The following is an 18,797-nucleotide window of genomic DNA, read 5'->3' as shown; positions in this document are numbered from 1 at the left end:
CACCTTCTCCGTGGCATAGCTCCACAGGCCAACTGTGTGGGAAACATTTGCATCTATTTGAGCCCTATCACAGCAGCCTTCTATTCTCTGTAAGACTTCCAAGCAACTCAAAAACACCCAGCAATCCAAAGCTCCAGGAGGAACTGAGACCTGGAGATGAAGAGATAAAATTAGCTGGGAAATAAACCATCATCAGATGAGAAAATACTTCAGCAGAAGTACTTTTCTTGACACAACACAGCAAAACCTCTTAGAAGAGTTTACTCTCAGAATACACAAAGCCCAGCCCAACTCTGGCTGCCTCCTGAATAATTTATACATATTAGTTCATGAAACATATTAACTGGATCTGATACATTCATCAAGATGAAAGAGAAGGAAAGGAAGACTAATAGGTCTTGGAAAAATTCCAGAAATCTGAAAACTCAGCTTAAGGAAAACAGAGTTAGGAAAAATTTCTGGAAATAGACTACTACTTTCCTAAGAAGACATCAGTTCTAACTGAGACTGAAATGAAAAGTGTAAAGAAGTGTTAAAAACCTGGAGAAAACAAATTAGTCTCTAAGATTCCTTCACAAAAATAAGCTTATTCATTGAAGGATAAGATATCTGCCATGGACAATTAATTTAAAAAATGGAGATAAAAACAAACAAAGGAACACAAAAAGAGAAAGCTAGAGAAAGAAAAGAGAGTCTGATATTAAAATATTTTCAAGACTTGAGATAAAGATAAGCATAACTAAACACATGGAATATAGACACAATAATGGTGTTTCAAAACCCTGTTCATAACCCGTGCAAAAATATTCCTTTTAAAAAGACTATAAAAGTCCTAAACTCCATAATAAACTAAGTGACTAATGGGATAGGAAAGTCCAAAGTATGAGCACAATGAACTTGAAGAAATAATAAAGATCTGAATTCTGAAGGAATTTTCAGGAATACGGAGATCCTAAGAAGAGAGTAATTTAGATTTCTGCTGTGTGTTCAGTGGTGTCAAGCCACGTTAAGAGGTTTGCCTGCATAAAGAAAAAGGATCACAACAGGGATAAGTACAAGCTGTGCACATTAATGTGTCACTGTCTCACAGTCAGAACATTGCATTCAGTTTGGATCACCACAGCAAGACAGGAACAACAGAAATAAGGGACAGTGCAGAGGAAAACTCCAAACACTGGGGGCACAGGACAGACCTGGGATGCAGCAAAAGGGGAACTGTAGGAAGTGCCTTCAGAGATCTAGAAGGCTACACTTTGGAAATTTAAAATAACCCACAAAATGCACACACAAGTAATACTATCTGTGGGAATTACACATTAGTTTGAGAACACATGAAGGTGTCAGCAAAGCATCTGAAGCAGATTTGCAGTTTTTAAATACAGATGAACAGATGGAACTTACTACCACGATGTCAGACAGGCAAAAGTTAGCAGCTGCTGGTATAATGGCACAGATAAAACTAACAGGGCACCCATGGGATGAGGACATGGGTAAGCCACAAAGTGATATTCAGAAATAATCTCTTCTTTTTGTTACAGAGGATTAGCCTGCATAACAGCATAATAGCCACGCTGCCTTATTGCCTTCAATACAACACTGCTATAAATTTAAATTATGGGAGCTACATTTCAACAGATTGGTAATAAATCCATGAAATAAGCAGGCAAATGACTACCACTTTAGAGAATAACTTTGCACATGAAGAATAAAACATTTTAACTAACTAAACACTTTACCTAACTAACTAATTAAACAGATTTTGTTCCCAGATGTGATGTCTCCAAATTTCTTCCCAAAAACATCCTCATGATGACACAATCAGCTGCAGCACCACTGTTATTAAAGCACCATTTTGATAACTCCCAGCCAGCCCTTATTGAATGCAGGTCACCAACAGCTAAACTTGAAAGATCTCATTAGATCATTATTGTATTTGCTGGGAATTGCCCTGACAAAGGCAGGAAAGATGAATCTGACTCCATGTTCTCAGAAGGCTAATTTATTGTTTTATGACACTATATTATATTAAAGAATACTATACTGTACTAAAGAATACAAAAGGATACTTACAGAATGCTAAAAAGATAATAATGAAAACTCCTGACTCTTTCCAGAGTCTCGACACAGCTTGACCCTGGTTGGCCAAAGAGTGAAAACAACTCACAGCAGAATCCAATGGAACAACCACCTGTGAGTAAACAACCTCTAAACACATTCCACATGAGCACAACACAGGAGAAGCCAATGAGATAAGAATTGTTTTCCATTTCTCTAAGGCTTCTCAGCTTCCCAGGAGAAAAATCCTGGGCAAAGGGATTTTTTCAGAGAATGCCACAGATCATCCCTGGATGAAATAATGCACAAAATGGAACAGATGACACCAACTCACTTCCAACAGCTTGAGCTCCTGCACACAGTTGTGAAGAAGCTCCAGCGCTCTCTGGGAAACCTCCCATGGCCTCTGCAGGAAGATTAACAAGGTGCACTGCCGGGAGAACAGGTAACTGCGCAGGTCCAGCAGCGTGGCCTCCTGGTTCTGGATCAGCTCTCTCTTCTCCATGTCTATTGGCTTCCTCAGAATTAAACCATTCCAGCTCCTCACTGGCTGGCAAAAAAACGTCAGCCAGTTTGCACCATCTAAGTAAACAAAGTTAATATCCAAGAATCAAGCAGTGCTTTCTAGGAAAGCCCCTTCATCCTCCCTGCAGAGGCTGTGAGCTGCCTTAGTCCTTCCCAAGTTTATCACATGGATAAATGACTTATTGTCTTAGCTTTAAAAAGCAAACCAAAAACCCACCAGAACCTCCACAGCAAGGTAGGATAACTGGATTTCATATTCATTTCCCATAGGCATTTTGTCTTCACTGTATGTTTGTTAACAGTAGAGTGGCAACCAGTTTCTAATTTATTTATTAGCAATTAAGCCTACCTGAAGTTCAAAACAAACAAGCTTTATTTGCTTAAGTATTTCTCACTCAGCCATCATGGATGGATATGCCCCACTTCTAGGTATTGCATTGGGTTCAGTCAGCATAAATTTATTTCACTGCAATTACTCCTGCACTATATTTTCACCAGATTCATAAAACATATCTGATTAAAGCTGTTATATAACAGCATGTGCTTTAGCTCATTAAAAGAGTTTAAAGCTATTTGATACTTCTTGCACAGTAATTTTTCCTCAAAAATGAAGTTAAATCTTCTGTAGTGCAGATTAAGCACCTATTTCTATTAAGTTCTGCAGTGATTACCAAACATCTTGTGTAATTTGAGGCAACACTGAATGCACTTTTCCAGAAAGCTCTTTACTGAAAAACCTAGCAGTGAGCTGTAAAAACAGCAGCTGTATCTCAGCCTGATCAATACTTGTGTCATTTCATAGTTCAGGCCTCTGGTTGTAACAATCATCCCATTAGAGCAAAACACAGGTTTTCATTAAAAATTGCTTCTAAGCCTCACAAGACAAGAAACAAAATTTTGGTAAGACTGCAACTGATGGACATTTGTGTTTGCACACAGCATAAAACAAGAGCACAAACTGCCTGGTGCAGCCTCCCTGGGACTGCCCAAAGCACAGGGCTGCTCAGCACAGTGAAGGAATTCATGCACTCAACATTTATTTCACATTTTCAGACACTTACCACCAGCCCCAAAGTTAACAACGTACTGAGAGAACAAGGCATCCAGCTCATCATACTGCACCAGGGCATCCTCAAACTGCTGCAGCATCTCAAAGACAAAGGCCAGCTCCTCCTTTTGGCACACAAGAAATACAGGGAACATGTTATTGACATTATTCACGTCTGGTTTTACAGCCTGTCCTCAGTCCTCATCCATCCACACAGCTCCAGGAACTACTTTTTCTAAATTTTATTTCACATATATAAGAAAAACCTGCCATTAGAGCAGATTTCTTCCCAACACAGGGAGGTCCACAAAAGAAAATTAAATCCTACAGCTCTGCCAGTAAATTCTGATGTGTATCCAGATCCTGATTCACTACAAAATATTGCTCATAGATCTATAAAAAGTTTGAATTTAAATAAATAAATGAATAAATGCTGAAGACTCATCTCCCATAATAGTACTGATGATTTCCTCTCAGTTTAAACCATGAAGGCATCAATTGCAGTGCATCATAAAAGGGTTTTTTTGTACACAAAGCCAAACTGCTAAGTAGAAATGGCCTCAAAATAAGACATATCCTATACAAAAGATAGCACATGCAGTCAAAGGAGACAGGAGGATGCAGTGGATTCGAGATCAGCATTGTACAGGGACCAAAAAATTCCAAAGGAATCAAGATACTGGATTTTATCAAACAAGAGGTTCTTGCTTTTCTCTAAACCAGCTAAATCAAAATTGTATTTATAACTACATAAAAAATAGAACTCATGGCATGGCACTCTCTATATGGATTACTTCAAAATAGACACTTTTCTAAACATCACCTCCGTAAATACTGATAACAATCTGAACAAAGTAAACAGCAGCATTCACATTAAATACCAATTGTGAGTTTGAGTGTGTATGCACAGTAATGGGACACTTACCTCAAATTCAAGATCAACTACTAAAACATTTTCTAGATGCAATTTGTTTGCTTCAATTGAGGTTCAGAAAATTTTGACAAGCCTGAAGAGATTCTGCTTTTTTAACAGCAGAAAACTGTATTACTGTATTAAAAGGTAACTCAAACCTGCTGCAAACAGGATCCAAAAATGCTGCTTTTAAACCAGTCTCCATAATTCCTGCCACAGCCCTCAAAGAATAATCAGATGATTTAAAGGACCAGAAATCCAACCACAACAAAAAAGCACCATTTTTAAAACTAGGACTCAAGTATTTTCTTCTTGAGTTCTTCTTCAATATCAAGAGACTCTTACCTGCACCATGAAATACTCGCAGAAGCTCCACCCTGGCTCAGTCCTTTTCTCTCTCAGAGTTCTCATGTCATCTTCAAACTTGCCTAAGTTTTTGGTAAAGGACATGAGAAGCAATGTCCTGAGTTTGGTCAGGAAGGCATTCCAAGATTCCTGAGAACGGGAAGAGTCTTTCAAAGGGTCAGAAAGTACCACACATCTGTAAAGAGATTGATAAAATTCTATTTGAGGAGGAAAACACATAATTCACATATAAATGCCCAGCTGAATACTGTGCATTCCTGACAATTTCAGAAGGAACAATATTTAGTTTTCCATCCACCTTAATCAGAGGAAAAAAAAAAAAAAAAACAAGACAAGGGTTATGTTTGTTTGTTTGGAGGCAGCTATGTTGGGGTTTTGTTTTTGGTTTTTTGGTTGGGGCTTGGTAGCTTTTAATAAACTTTGTCATGTGATATAGTTTATGAGAACAGTTCAGTGTTTTACCCAGAATGAGCACTCTAAAGCTTTTTTTTTTTTTTTCTTGAAGCAAATAATGGGATACATTATTCTAACTACTTAATAAGTAATGCTGTAGCTAACTTAGAAAAGAAAAGTCTGCCTAGCAATACAAATCAGCAGAACAGCAAATATAGCTACTCCTGGTAAAGATTCTACAAAATACAAATCAGGATCTATCAGTTCACATATAGTCAGCCTTTCCTAACTCACTTGAAATAATCATCCATAATAGATTCTTGAAATGTCTCAATCCTACGTGCTAAAACTTCCTCTGCTTTTCTCAGAAAATAAACAGATCCTATTAATTTACAAATAAATCTACTATTTCAGAGCATCTTCCTTCCTCAGTTTTTCTATCACAATTTATTAACATCCAAAAAACTAATGATATCTCTAAAGGCAGGAAAATCTCTCATCCAAGGAGAGCACTATTTCTGATAAGAAAATCCTATTTTGTTTCCTTTAATGAAAGAAAGAACAGTTTCATACATTCATTAGTATTTCCTTAGAATAAAAACATCTGAAGAAACTGGCCTTATGTCAATTATCTCAGAGTGGAAAGGTGATTAAGTGAGCAGCAGAAAGTACAATGGCAAAAAATCAGCCCTATGGGCTTCATATTCCCTACTCACCTCACTCCCACTACCTGCAACTCTGGTAAGCTTTTGCAAGCACCTAAGCAAACAAAAAACCCCGAAGGTCTAAAAGCTGATTAACATCACACTGTTCCCCTTAAACCTCTCTAAGCCAGGAGGAGATACTTGAAATCTATTTGACACACATTTCAAAGCTGCCACAAACCCAGGAAAGCTGAAAATAAAGTTTCTCCCTTTATTCTTTGTGCCTGCCTCCCTCAAAGCACAAATCTTACAGAGTCACCACTGTTAATGCTGGGCATCAAGGGAAGTCTTTAAATGAGTAAGGAATGTCTTGCATATGGAGCTTTAGAAATCAGCACACTGGTCAAAAGATGAAAATGTTTGCAAGCCCAAGAATGCTCACCTGTCACTTTGCTTGTTGCAGAAGTCATTCCTTATTTTATCTACTATAGAGGTTCGGGGAAGGATGTTGGTTTTGTTCTTTTTCTTGGCATCACTCTCAACCACCACAATCAGCCAGTCCACTGAGCTGTGAGCTTTGAGAACGTTCTGCCACTTGGTGATGTCATCCTTGACTGTGGTTTTGTACACTTCCGTGTCCTGGGATGAGAAGTGGTGAATCATCAAATCAAACAGACATTCTGAACAATTTCAAAAGGCAAGTTTTGTTCCAAAAGAAAGCAAACAGAAAGACATAGCAAATGGAGTTAGTGACAGTAAGTTCACTTACTGAAAAAAATCAAATAAGGTAAAGCATAGTAAAATTCTAAATTCTTTTAATTTAATTAATTTCCAGTATTTGAGTTAATAGCAAATATAGTAGTTGGTACATTCTCATTCTTTAATTGACTGAAATTAAGATTTTTAAACATCGTTTAAGCTCTTTACTTTACACCTTCTGGAGCTTTACAATAAAAACATGTTTGAAATTACAAAGCTGAACTGTTTTATTCTCACATAGTAACAGAAGTGTGATATTTCCACCTTCTGCACTGCTCAAATCTCAACCTTTTTAAAAGCTTATTTTGCTTCTGGGTTGGTTTTACTGAGATAAATACAGATAATTCTTAACACTGTTCTGGATTCTTTTTGACTAGTCAGATGTCACCTGTGTCCTTCAAGTGGATAATTAATTCACAACAGAAGCAAACCAAAAGGCAGTGAACTGGAGATAAACAGGATTAAGACATTCTAAATTTTGCCCAGTGATGAAACTAAAGAAAAAAGTATATCTTTAGATTTTAGTGCACCAACAGATCATAATTGAACTACCCTGGCCACATTTCTGTGTTACAAAGAAAGTGCACAGTGCCACTGCAGTGTCACTGTAAGATCCTTGGGGTTTTGTGACAAAGTACTGAAAACAGGTTATTCAAATGCCTGTCCTCTTAGTGTCAAGTAACATTACAAACAGATACTGCTTATGGCAAGAAGTGCTCAAGCTAAGTTTTGTTTCCAGCAATATATCAGGTATGCATGCTTATGCAACCCAGAGTTTATTGTTTTGACTTTCTGCTTGTGCTATCTGTTATTTTCATTTGCTTTTCATGCTTATGTGAACAATTTCGTTTTTAAATTTGAGTTTTTCCAAGTACTTACACAACATTCTGTCCAATAAATATGAAGGAAGGGAAAAGTCAAAAGGGCTTTATTCCCCTCTTTGGGTAGTAGCTCCTCTTTAAACTGAACAAAGTTGGATTCCAGGTGAATCATCTTCGGCGCACGGCCGTAAGACCTACGGAGTTTAAAAAGTGAAATTAGTGGACAAAATAGAAAAATGAACATGTGTTGTGGGGAAGAGAAATAAACTGAAATACTCTGGCACTGGAAACCCACAAACTACACTCAATGCAGTTGGTGTAAAGTCAACTAAAATTTGGTATTGCTTGAAATGAGATAAAAGCTCCTTTTTGAAGAACAGAAGCTAGAAGCTCTTCAGCTTTCTTTCAGTAAAAGATTTTCTGTATCTCTAGGACAAGGAGAAAATACCAAATAAGAGAATTCCTCAATTTTTTTTTCCAATCAGAAAACATTCAAATATATTAAATGTATTTCTGAGGGGAAATACATCTAATTCCATGTGAGTTCTACCTATATTCTCATTGAGAAGAAAGCATACCACTTTCAGAACACAGCAGCCCAAGTACATCAAAGCACACCAAGACAAACCCACAAACCACAAAATCAGGAAGAGAAACACAGCATTACTATCATTTTTCTTTAGACAAAGTTGAAGGGTTGAAAAGATCATCCTGAAGTGCACAACATTCACTTTGATTATCTAATTTCTCCAATTTCTTCGAGTCAGTTGCTCTGTTCAACTCAATTTATGGTAAGAGCTTCTCAGAACACAACAAATACACATTTAACCAGGTCAAAACCAGACACTGAAACAGAATCACTGAATAAAATGTAAGTTTACCTCCTCCATTCCATGGGTTCTCTAGGAAGCTGCTGAGAAAGTGTAGGATATAAGGAAGTAAATAAATTCTGATCTCCAGCACCTGAAAATGGAAGGCATCAATATATTAGCATGTGCAAATTATAGAATGTATATTAATATGCTATTCTACTAATGGTCTGCTGTTTTTAGGAACATTTAATCTTATCTGCTATGTGGAAACTGGAGTCCAGCACTGAACTAGAGTTTTTTAAATCACTCTCAAGACTAATACAACATTTTTCAGCAGACACTGTTACAAACTTACTATTGTGATTTTCCACAGAGCTACATAATCCATATACCTAAGAGAGTATCATAAAGCTGGTGCAACTCCAAAAACAAAACAAACAGCTCCTTAGATGGAGTCGTTGGTTAAAAAAAAAAGTATATTTAAAAATATTCCAGAATTTGGACTTCCCAAACCAGAAGACTGGGTAGAGAGTGGTTCCCACCATTCTGTATAGCTGGGCCTATGCTGAGAAAATTTGGTTTAGCACATGTTCTGTGTTTTATTGGATATGATTCCTCTCTCCTCATTTTCTGGGACTGTTGTTACTACAAAACACCTCCCTGACTACCACGCTGTTCTGCAGAAACATGAGGTCTGTTAACACAGTGCAGGTCCCAAACAGCTACATTAAATACAACACCACTGCAGGAGCTACTTAGATACAAGTCAGGACAAAATGCACTGTTTACCACATGAAAAAAGTGTATTACCAGTAACCTTTCAACAATAATTCTTAAATTCTCTTAGGTCAGGAGGATATGATAAGGACAAGACATTAATTAAGATTTTAACAGCCTTATAGACAATTCTGCTATTTCCTGGTGGTTTTCCTTTTCACAATCTTTCTGCACACCAGAACAGGAAGATCCTCTCACCTTCCTGTGGAACTGGAAACTGCAGAAGTACCTGACATCCTTTTTTCTCCCTCCCAAGCCCCAATCTCACATCCAGGCACAAAGCCAGGCATTGCCTCTACCTTCCTTTAGCATTCTTTAATTCATCTTAGAAATCTTTTTCTAGTCCTCTCTCCTTTCCCCAGTTTTCTCATATATGTTATTATTTTCGCATATAGTACTTTGATTACCACAATTCTATCACCACACAATAAAGTATATGAAAAATTAAAGTTTAAGAGGCTGATTAAGTGCAAGAACAAGCAAAAACAGCTCTTCTGATGTCTGACCACATTAACTATTATTCAACAATGCAATTTCATAAAACAGCTAAAAAACATAACAAAAACAATCAATACTTTAGCCCTGTTTCTCAAGAAAAGTACCTCATGCTGGATCCTTCACCTTCATGCCATCTGAATTAAGTGTACCATACCACATGCTATTTAAGACCACAAACAAATGCCCTGAATGAATACTGAAACAAGTGTTAGTGATAGTGTTAATGCTGTTTTATACCAAGCTACACCTCTGTGAGCCAAGCTGAGAACAGTCTATTGATTTGCAACTCATTACTGCCCACAGAGAGTGAAACATAGCTCAGTGACTTAGGAGCTGCACGATGACCACATCAAAATGAGAGCCTGTGAGCTCCAAATCTGCTGGAAAGAACAAGCCACATATTTTATCTCTGGAGTATAGCAAAGTAATTTTTCTACACTGCAGCTAAAAATTCAATGTATGCCACAAAAATATTCTAGAATTCAACATCTTAAGTAAAAAGGACTGCTACTGAATACAGAGGAACTAAAGGATAATGTGTAAGCACCCTGCTATTCAGACAGACACATCACATTATCAGCTTAAAACAGGTATATTCATTTTAAAACCAGTCAGCTTTTCCTCCTGCACTGGTTTTGAGGGCATATCAAATACACATAAGAATGTGTTTTATGATCAAGGCAACACAGCCCTCTAGGATAGAAGAAAGTGAGAACAGACCTTCAATGTGAAATACATTGGCTGTCTTTGAACACAGACCAAAGCTGCTACCACGAATTTCCAACACCCAAAGGGCTGCAACATTTCATGTTCTGCTCAAGTGGACCCTGTATCTACTGTAATCAGCACGTTTGAGCTGATCAAGCCAAGAACACTAGAATGAAGCTATCAGCAGGCAACACCAGCACAGCACTGACACAAGACCAGCACTGATACCAGTAAGTACAGCAAGGAATTGTTAGGGCTGTCAGATGCACAATAAATTGTCAACTGGTGCTACTGGGCTGCAGGGAGGGAGACAAGAGCACAACCTGCACAAATACCAGAACAGAAAGTCCCAAAAGATCACTATTTCTGGAGTGGTGTTGAGCAAGATTCCTATGGCTCAAGAGACCTCAAGCATGGCAGAAGTCTCATTCTCTGCTCTCTATATATATGCCTCTAATGCCTCAGTATCTATGATCTACTTTCCAAAATATTAAGAAAAGAAAAAAAATAAGATGGAAAATAAAGAAGAAATAAGGGAGAAAATACAAACAATACCACTACAGGAGTTTTTGCTTGTATCTGACTGAATTCTATGAATTTAGAATGAAACATTCCAAAACCCCAACTCCAGTAACCCTAGAATTCAAACTTAGAGAAAACCCCAAAGAGTCTGAGAATTGCTTCAAATACCTTGTTGTAGAACTTTTTGTCATTTTTTGCGAGTTGGTAAGGAGGTTGCTTTGTTTCAGGTGTTTTGGAAAAAGAAAAAAAAATATTAAAAAGATGATGACTCGACCATATCACAGCAAATTCATTTCAGTGGACTGGTCTCAACACTAAGACCCAAGCCAAACCATTCTATGGCTGTCAGTAATGGGGCCAGAGTGTAAATGATTATCAGACACATCTCTCCTGAAAGAGACAAGGAAGGATGTGCATATATGGGAAGGAAAATTCTGGAATCCTATCATAATTAAAATCAAGAAGCCTTCTAGAGAAGGGTTTTCATCTTTCAGAACCTACAGGCAAATAAGACCAAATATCCCATAGAGATGATAACTAGACAGTAACATTAGAGTCTGATAACCTCCTGCAACACCTACCTCAGCTTCTAAACCATGTATGTCTGAATTAATCTACTCCCCACCTGGATGTCAACAGACAGCCCACAAATACAGAAAGAACACAGAGACTCTTTCAGTGATACCACACCAAGTACAGGGTGCTTCTGCACGTGAAGTGGTGACACACAACAATTGAAAGTGGTAATGTTCAAGTGATACACGTTAAAAAGAAGTACTCCAGGAGAAAGAGAAGAACAAAGCACCTGTTTCTTTTCTTTCTACATGACAAAGTTCAAAGGGCAGGGCCTTTGGCACTTTTGTAAACACTTCCCGTGCTGTGGGTGGAGAATGGATCCAGAGCAGCCCTGAGGAGAAGGAATTGGAGATGTTGGTTCAGGAGGAGCTCAACATGGCCAGGCCAGGTGCACTGACAGCCCAGAAAGCCCAAAGTGTCCTGGGCTGCATCCAAAGCACCGTGGGCAGCAGGGGAGGGGGGGATTCTGCCCCTCTGCCCCACCCAGGTGAGACCCCACCTGCAGAGCTGCCTCCAGCCCTGGGTCCCCAACATGAGAGCGACATAAACCAGTTGGAGTGGGACCAGAAGAGGGACACAAAGATGCCCAGAGAGCTGGGATACCTCTGCTATGGAGAGAAGCTGAGAGAGGGGCTTGTTCAGCCTGGAGAGGAGGCCTCAGAGCCCCTTCCAGTGCCTAAAGGGCCTCCAAGAGAGCCCGAGAGGGACTTTGTACAAGGGCCTGCAGTGACACAACAAGGGGCAGTGGCTTTAAGCTGAAAGAGGGTAGATTTAGACATCAGGATGAAATTCTGCCATGTGAGGGTATGCAGGCCCTGGCACAGGGTGCCCAGAGAAGCTGTCCTGCCCCATCCCTGGAAGTGTTCAAGGTCAGGTTGGATGGGGCTTGGAGCAGCCTGGGACAGTGGAAGGTGTCCCTGCTCATGGCAGGGGTTTGGAACAGGACAATCTTTAAAGTCTTTTCCAATCCAAACAATTCTGTGATTCTTTCCTCCTTGTCTTTCTTCCTGACATTTTGGTAGATCAAATCAGTGCAGCCTTCCTCCCTCTTCCTTCTTTCCTATCTAGGACACTTGTTCTACTCTAAATTTGTACAGGAACAGTGAAAACCAGAATGACCATCTAATCAAGGGGGACATGCACTCTTTGTAGCAGCTGTCTAATACCAAAGAACCATAAAATACTGACATTTTTTTAGGTTTGTGCCTGCTTAAAGCCACCAAAATCCCCAATAATATATTTTTTCCTAACAGTTTCCAAACTTCTTAGATGCTTAGAGGCTTTGTCACTATAGTATCTAAATATACCACAGTGATTTTTTTTTCCCCTCTAGAGGAAATCATCCTAACCCACTAACTACACAGGCAGTTTGAAACAAAAACTCCTGAGGTCAGATGACTAAAGAAGACAAATATTTTCCTTTGATACCAATGACAAGCCCAGTCAACTGAGATAAAAGGCTTTGAATACCTTTAAAAGAACGCAGAGCCAAGACTACACTTTGGAGTAGTTTTGTTTGGGTTTTATCTCCAAGTATCACTCACAGCTAACCTTTCTGACCCCTCTTACTTTTCCACTAGTCAAAAGTTCTACTGTGAATCTTTTTTCTTAAATCACTAGCCTGTAAGAAGTGGATCTACCTGAAGTTTTGGTGAGGTTTTTATATTTACATCTTTTAAAGGTCCTCCTCTCTCCTAACTCAAATTCATATTCAAAAGAGGTCAAAAAACCAAAACACAGCACAGTTAAATTGCTATATAAAAACCATAGCTGATTCACTAGAAGAAAATCCTTTTAGCAAAACTCCACTTCTGCACTTCTGAATCTGTAAAACAGGTTAACACTAACAAGTATATGCCACTTCTTCTCAAGACAAATGTAATCAACTATTTAAGCACAGAATAATGTATCAGCTACACAATGTGTGTAGCTGATACATTATAAGTAAGTGATGACTTACAATGCAGGCAGGAGCTCTGGTTGAGAACAGGGGAAATGAATTTATAGGATAGAGTTGTTAAATGGTCTCACCAGCAGCAAATCACTCTGATCACTTGGGCTACATCCCGCTTCTTGCTGCCACATTTTTTATTACATGTATCTACTAGTAACAGAAGAACTTTTGAATCAAGCTCCTCTAGTCCCAGAACAATATTCTTAACTGCAAGTATTTATTTTCGCCACAAAAAGATGCAAAATTCCTCCCTTTCCCTCCCCACCCCTTACTTTTATTGATCTTTCTGTTCCTGCTGTAGATAATTGCAAACATTTTCTTTTCTTGGGCCTACAAAGCATTTGCTGATGGTTTTTCTCTTGCTGTATCACAGCAAATTCTAAACATGGACCAGATAAAAATGATGCACATCATTCTCTCCAAAGATTATATATAAAGTCCATTGTGCTAAAACAGGTTATTGACAGTGAGAGCAAACATGCAAACACACAATATAAACAGACAGAAGACAATATAAACAGATACTATGAGCTGATAATGGAATATTCCACAACTGCATGAAGATAACTACAAAAGAACAGCTTGTTAGGAAAGCTCTGGAAAGCTCAATAATTACTTCATTTTGCAGAATTGCCTTTAGTCTCCAGCCTCCTCTTCATATGGACAGAGCTAATAATTTAAGTGCAAATCAGCTACCTAAGGATGAGTTCTTTGGCTGTTATATATGTGCAACAACTTTATATTGAAGCTCCAAAGACTTTCTCAAAATTTCAAATAGGATTCCTGAGAAGGAAACAACATTGTTTGGGTTTCCTAGGAAAGCAAGCTGCTCTGGCTTAGAGATTTTGTAAAGTCAACATTTTACAGAAACTACTCAAGTTCAAGATGTTTGATGCAAACACTCAACTTGTCTCTGCAAAAAAACCCTAAAAAAATTAATGAAGCTAAAAATAATCCTTCTTCAGCAGTGAGAAAGCTGTAAGATGACTCAAAACACTTTGCAAGCTTACCAGGTCTGGCAGCAATGCAGATAAACTGCTACAAAAGAGTTGAGAGTTTACAAAGTAACCTGCCAGAGAGAGCAGAACCACAGCTGGACAGAGAAACTCCCCAGTGGCTTTGCAATCTAGTAAGACTGACAGTGTAAAAAATATGGCTCAAATTAATTTGGAATCGAGTCATCATGGCACTCAGTCCTACCTGACAATAGTGATTTAACACTCAGGGGTGCTGCCATACTGAGAAAAGGGAAAACACAAAAAGGAACAGCAGCTTTCTGTGAATGTACTGCTTTTCCTACGTGGAAAATACAGTTGTCTGTATGCCTAGGGAAAGGGTCTCCAGAAGTTTGTCATGTCTTACCAAAGTCTATTAATCTAAAAACTCTCTTTTAAAACTACAGGTGTTTCCAATGATGCAAACACAATAAAAACAAGGCTAATTCACTTACACACAGCTTCTGAGGGCAAAATAATCAAATTACAGCACTAACATGAAAGAAGTGCTGACCAAAACTGCATTTGCAACTGGCATCAGATATCTAAGACACGTGGAACCTGCCATTTCTCCCCACAGGCCAAAGCCTGTACACAGAGTGCTGAATTCAGGGTTGTGCCAATATAGCACATAACTACTGTTACAATAGAGATTAACTCATAGATTTGACAGCATAACTCTCCTTCCCAAAGAAGCATTCCTTTCACAGCACTGTCAAATTTATTTCAAGTGGGTAAAAATATTTGTTTACAAAACAACTCTGGTATGCACAGTGTTGAAAAGAAGTTTCACTAGGAACAAAACTCCCTCTTCAGTTCTCTCTTACTAAGAACAAACCCTAAGAGTTAACAGGAGTTATTTCATGATGCAAAAGTTTACCTGACAGAGATCAATCTGAATCTTGTAGCAAAAGGAAATACTTCTGTTCTGAAAAGCACCCTCATTTAACCTTCACTCTCACTTCACATAATCAGAACCCAGCCATCCCCTCACTGGTCTGCCTTTCCTCCACGTGCCCCTCCTGGGTGGGACACAATAGAAACACACAGGGTGGGACACTTATCCCAGACAACTCCAACTGCCTGAAAGTGGAACCACAGACAAAGATAAACTGTGTTTGTTGAGCAGTTTCTAACACCATGGCTTTTAATGTGTTTTGCAACAAACCCGTTCCCTGGAAGGCCAAGCCTCACCTCTCTGTAAATCTTTAGCAATATAATGCTTAGAGGAGCTTCCCCTCAAGTAAGTCATTATTGGTGAATGCACTTATTTGAAATATTAGAGTCTCTAAGTACTCCACTTCTCTGAAGAGAAAAGAAGAGAAACGAAAGCAGTTACAGTAAAATGCATTCCCCATTGAAATCAAATGTTTTGGTTTAAAATGTAGCAAGTCACCCATACTACATTCACCAGAGAGGTAATCTCTGAGCAATTTTGCTGAATTAACTTTAACTCCTGAATTAAAGCTGTCAGACCAAGCCCCTCCAGTCCATACCAGTAAAGATATTCCTGTTGTGCTTCTCCAGGGCAATAGAAATAATTTCCTCAGTCCAGGAGTGAGGCATACAAGTGACACATAATGCTCACCTCCTGTCTCATTTGTAAGTCTGCTGCTACCATACTGGATAAGAACAAAACATTTTACAATCATAATGTAAGCTCACTCACCACACAAAATTAATACTGTTTCCAATATCAGGCAACTGGGCTTGATTGAAATCTGGTTAAATTTTGTGTTTGGAAGTTTGAAAATTCCCTTGTACAAAGAAACCAGAGTTCTTTCTGCACCCACTAACAAAAAACCCAAGGTTTTACCCTGAGGTAAAACTTGGTGCACTTCAACAGACTAAAATGTAATTTAAATCATACAGGAACAGTGAAGACTGACCTGCACCACACATGGAGACTCTACAATGCTAAATACACATAAAGCCAGAAAATCTAAAAAGCAAGTCCCCACAGCCTGAACAGTGGCATTAACACCAGCAAACTATATCCTCCAGATGTTTCTGATATGCACATTTTTTCTGACTTTAAATCTAAAGTGAAACGGATTTCAAAATTCTTGAAATAGGTGAGTAGAGAAGATTCAGTACAGATCCTGTTCACTTCAGCTTATGAACTGCATTCAAAAAAAGGAAAAAAGTTTAAGACAGAAAAAAAAAAGCACATTTATAAAATAGTCTGGACAAAATATATATACACAGAGTTCCACAATTATACAGCTACAAGGTTACAGTTGGATACTTTTTCTAAGTAAGGTCTAAGACCTTAATCACCAATAAATGCTTACTCCATAATAAGACAACACAGAACTGTGAAACGAGTTTCTATTTCACAGGCACATAAAGCATTCCCAGTGTTCTAGTGATAAAAGTGCAAATATGTATTTTGTACATCATCAGTAGAGATACTTTTGACTAAGACCAGCCACTGGCTACCTTTTGTTAAAAAAGAAAAAGCAGAATTCTCTATGCTGATCTCATTCCCTTTACCTTTTAATTAACAACATTATGGATGTAGTTAGAATAAAAAAGACCATTCCACTTGGAAGGAACCTGCCAGGATCATGTGGTCCAACTACATGACCACTTCAGGGCTGACCAAAAGTCACAGCATGTTAAGGGCACTGTCCAAATATCTCTTCAACACTGACAGACTTGGGACAGACTGAGACACCTCTCTAAGGAGCCTCTTCCAGTGCTTGACCCCTCTCCCGTTAAAGAAAAGCTTCCCAAGGCCCAGCCTAGCCCACCTGCTTGTTTTAAGTGAACTTTGAGTGCACCCCTCTACACCTGTAAAAGCAGGAGGGATCACGTTTTTACATCAGGAGCACCAGCCTGTCTCTGATACCTGAAAGAACTAATTCACTAATTCCTGGAAGCAGGAGCTTGGTTAACTAAGCCCTGTCAGGGATGGAACCAAAGCAGTTTAAGATTAAAGTGTAATGTCAGCGGGCAGGCATCGGTGGGATCGCCGCAGAGGATGCCTCCTCGCAACTTCTCTTAGCACCAGCAAAGCCACACAAAGCTCGCTGCCAGGAAGTTTGGGGTTCACCATTTTTTCTCACATTTCACCCTCTTCCCCTAAACACCTCTGAGCACGGCATTCGCCTTGTTATTTACTACAGAAACAACCCCAACTTTGCCCACTGCCATCAGAAAGGGGGAAAGGCAATGAAGAGGGAAACCCCGCCATCAGATCCCTTCTGCAGGCGCCCTGTCCCCACCCGGAGCTGCGGGAGCCCCCCAGAACCAGGCACCGGCTCCTGCCTCCCCCCGGGCCCGCCGGGGGCACCGGCCGGACCCCCAGCCCCGCCAGCAGCGGCGGCGGGGACACTCACAGGTCACGATGGGCTTGTTCTCCATGGTGTAGATCACGGGGGGCTTCTCCCTGCCCTCCTCCTCCTCGGCGGGGTCCATGAGCGGGCGGGGTCGTCAGCCCCGGCTCCCCCGCCCGCCCGGCGCCATGGAAACACCGCCGGGGGGCTGGGACGGGACGGACAGGCCGGGCCGGAGCGGGGGTGGTGCCGCCGCTGCCGCCCCCCCCCCCCGCCTCCCCCCACCCCCTTCCCCGCGTCCCCGCAGCGCCGCTCCGGAGGGGAAGGCGGGCGGGAGAGGCTCATCCGCTTCCTGGATCACCGGGCAGGCATTACCGCTTCCGGGGAGCGCCGCCGCCGGGGAACCCGGAAAAGGGGGAATGCGGCGGGGAATGGAGGGGGAGCGCGGCCCGGGGACGCGGGGGGGGTCCCGGCCTGCGGCCCCCGGCAGCCGCGGGGAGCCGGGGCGGGGCTGCCCCTGAGGGACGGCCTGAGGGGTAGAGCCACTGAGCGGTGACAGCCGGCGGGAGGCACGGAATGGTCGGGGTTGGAGTGACCGCTGGAGATCGCTCAGTGACCTCCGGAGACCGCTCAGTCCATCCTCCTGCCCCTGAGGGACGGCCCGAGGCGCCTGAGGGGCAGAGCCCCTGGGCCGCCCTGAGCGGTGACAGCCGGCGGGAGGCACGGAAGGGTCGGGGTTGGAGTGACCTCCGGAGATCGCTCAGTGACCTCCCGAGATCGCTCAGTGACCTCCCGAGATCGCTCACTCCATCCTCCTGCCCAGGCAAGGTCACCCAGAGCAGGTGACACAGGAGCGTGTCCAGATGGGTCTGGAATGTCTCCAGAGAGGGAGGCTCCACACCCTCCCTGGGCAGCTGTTCCAGAGCTCTGCCAGCCTCAATGGAAATAAATTCCTCCTTGTGTAGGGGTGAAACTTCTCGTGTTTTAGTTTATGTCCATTGCTTCTTGTCCTGCCGCTGGACACCACTGAGGAGTTTGGCACCATCCTCTTGGCACCCTCTTGGGAGATATTTATATGTAGGGATGAGATCTCAGCCTTCTCTAGACTAAACAGGCCCTGCTCCCACAGGCTCTGCTCATAAAAGAGATG

General features: G+C 40.8%; 1 protein-coding gene across 1 annotated transcript in view; it reads right to left on the bottom strand.

Annotated features, from left to right (window-relative positions):
* Nucleotides 1-17,908, bottom strand: part of TRAPPC10 (trafficking protein particle complex subunit 10) — a 37,816-nt gene extending 19,908 nt beyond the window's left edge. The window contains exons 1-8 of the mRNA XM_036381099.2: nucleotides 17,711-17,908; nucleotides 8,406-8,487; nucleotides 7,583-7,718; nucleotides 6,387-6,583; nucleotides 4,887-5,082; nucleotides 3,642-3,753; nucleotides 2,390-2,637; nucleotides 4-150 (exon numbers count right to left, since the gene is read on the bottom strand). Of these exons, the coding sequence (XP_036236992.1) occupies nucleotides 4-150; nucleotides 2,390-2,637; nucleotides 3,642-3,753; nucleotides 4,887-5,082; nucleotides 6,387-6,583; nucleotides 7,583-7,718; nucleotides 8,406-8,487; nucleotides 17,711-17,789 (1,197 nt within the window). The 5' untranslated portion in view covers nucleotides 17,790-17,908. The remainder of the gene's footprint in view (nucleotides 1-3; nucleotides 151-2,389; nucleotides 2,638-3,641; nucleotides 3,754-4,886; nucleotides 5,083-6,386; nucleotides 6,584-7,582; nucleotides 7,719-8,405; nucleotides 8,488-17,710) is intronic.
* Nucleotides 17,909-18,797: the final 889 nt, after the last annotated feature.

The sequence above is a fragment of the Molothrus ater genome, chromosome 2, assembly GCF_012460135.2.
Source record: "Molothrus ater isolate BHLD 08-10-18 breed brown headed cowbird chromosome 2, BPBGC_Mater_1.1, whole genome shotgun sequence".
NCBI lineage: Eukaryota > Metazoa > Chordata > Aves > Passeriformes > Icteridae > Molothrus > Molothrus ater.
The sequence above is the reverse complement of the archived record's forward strand: the minus strand, read 5'-3'. Positions and strand labels throughout refer to the sequence as shown.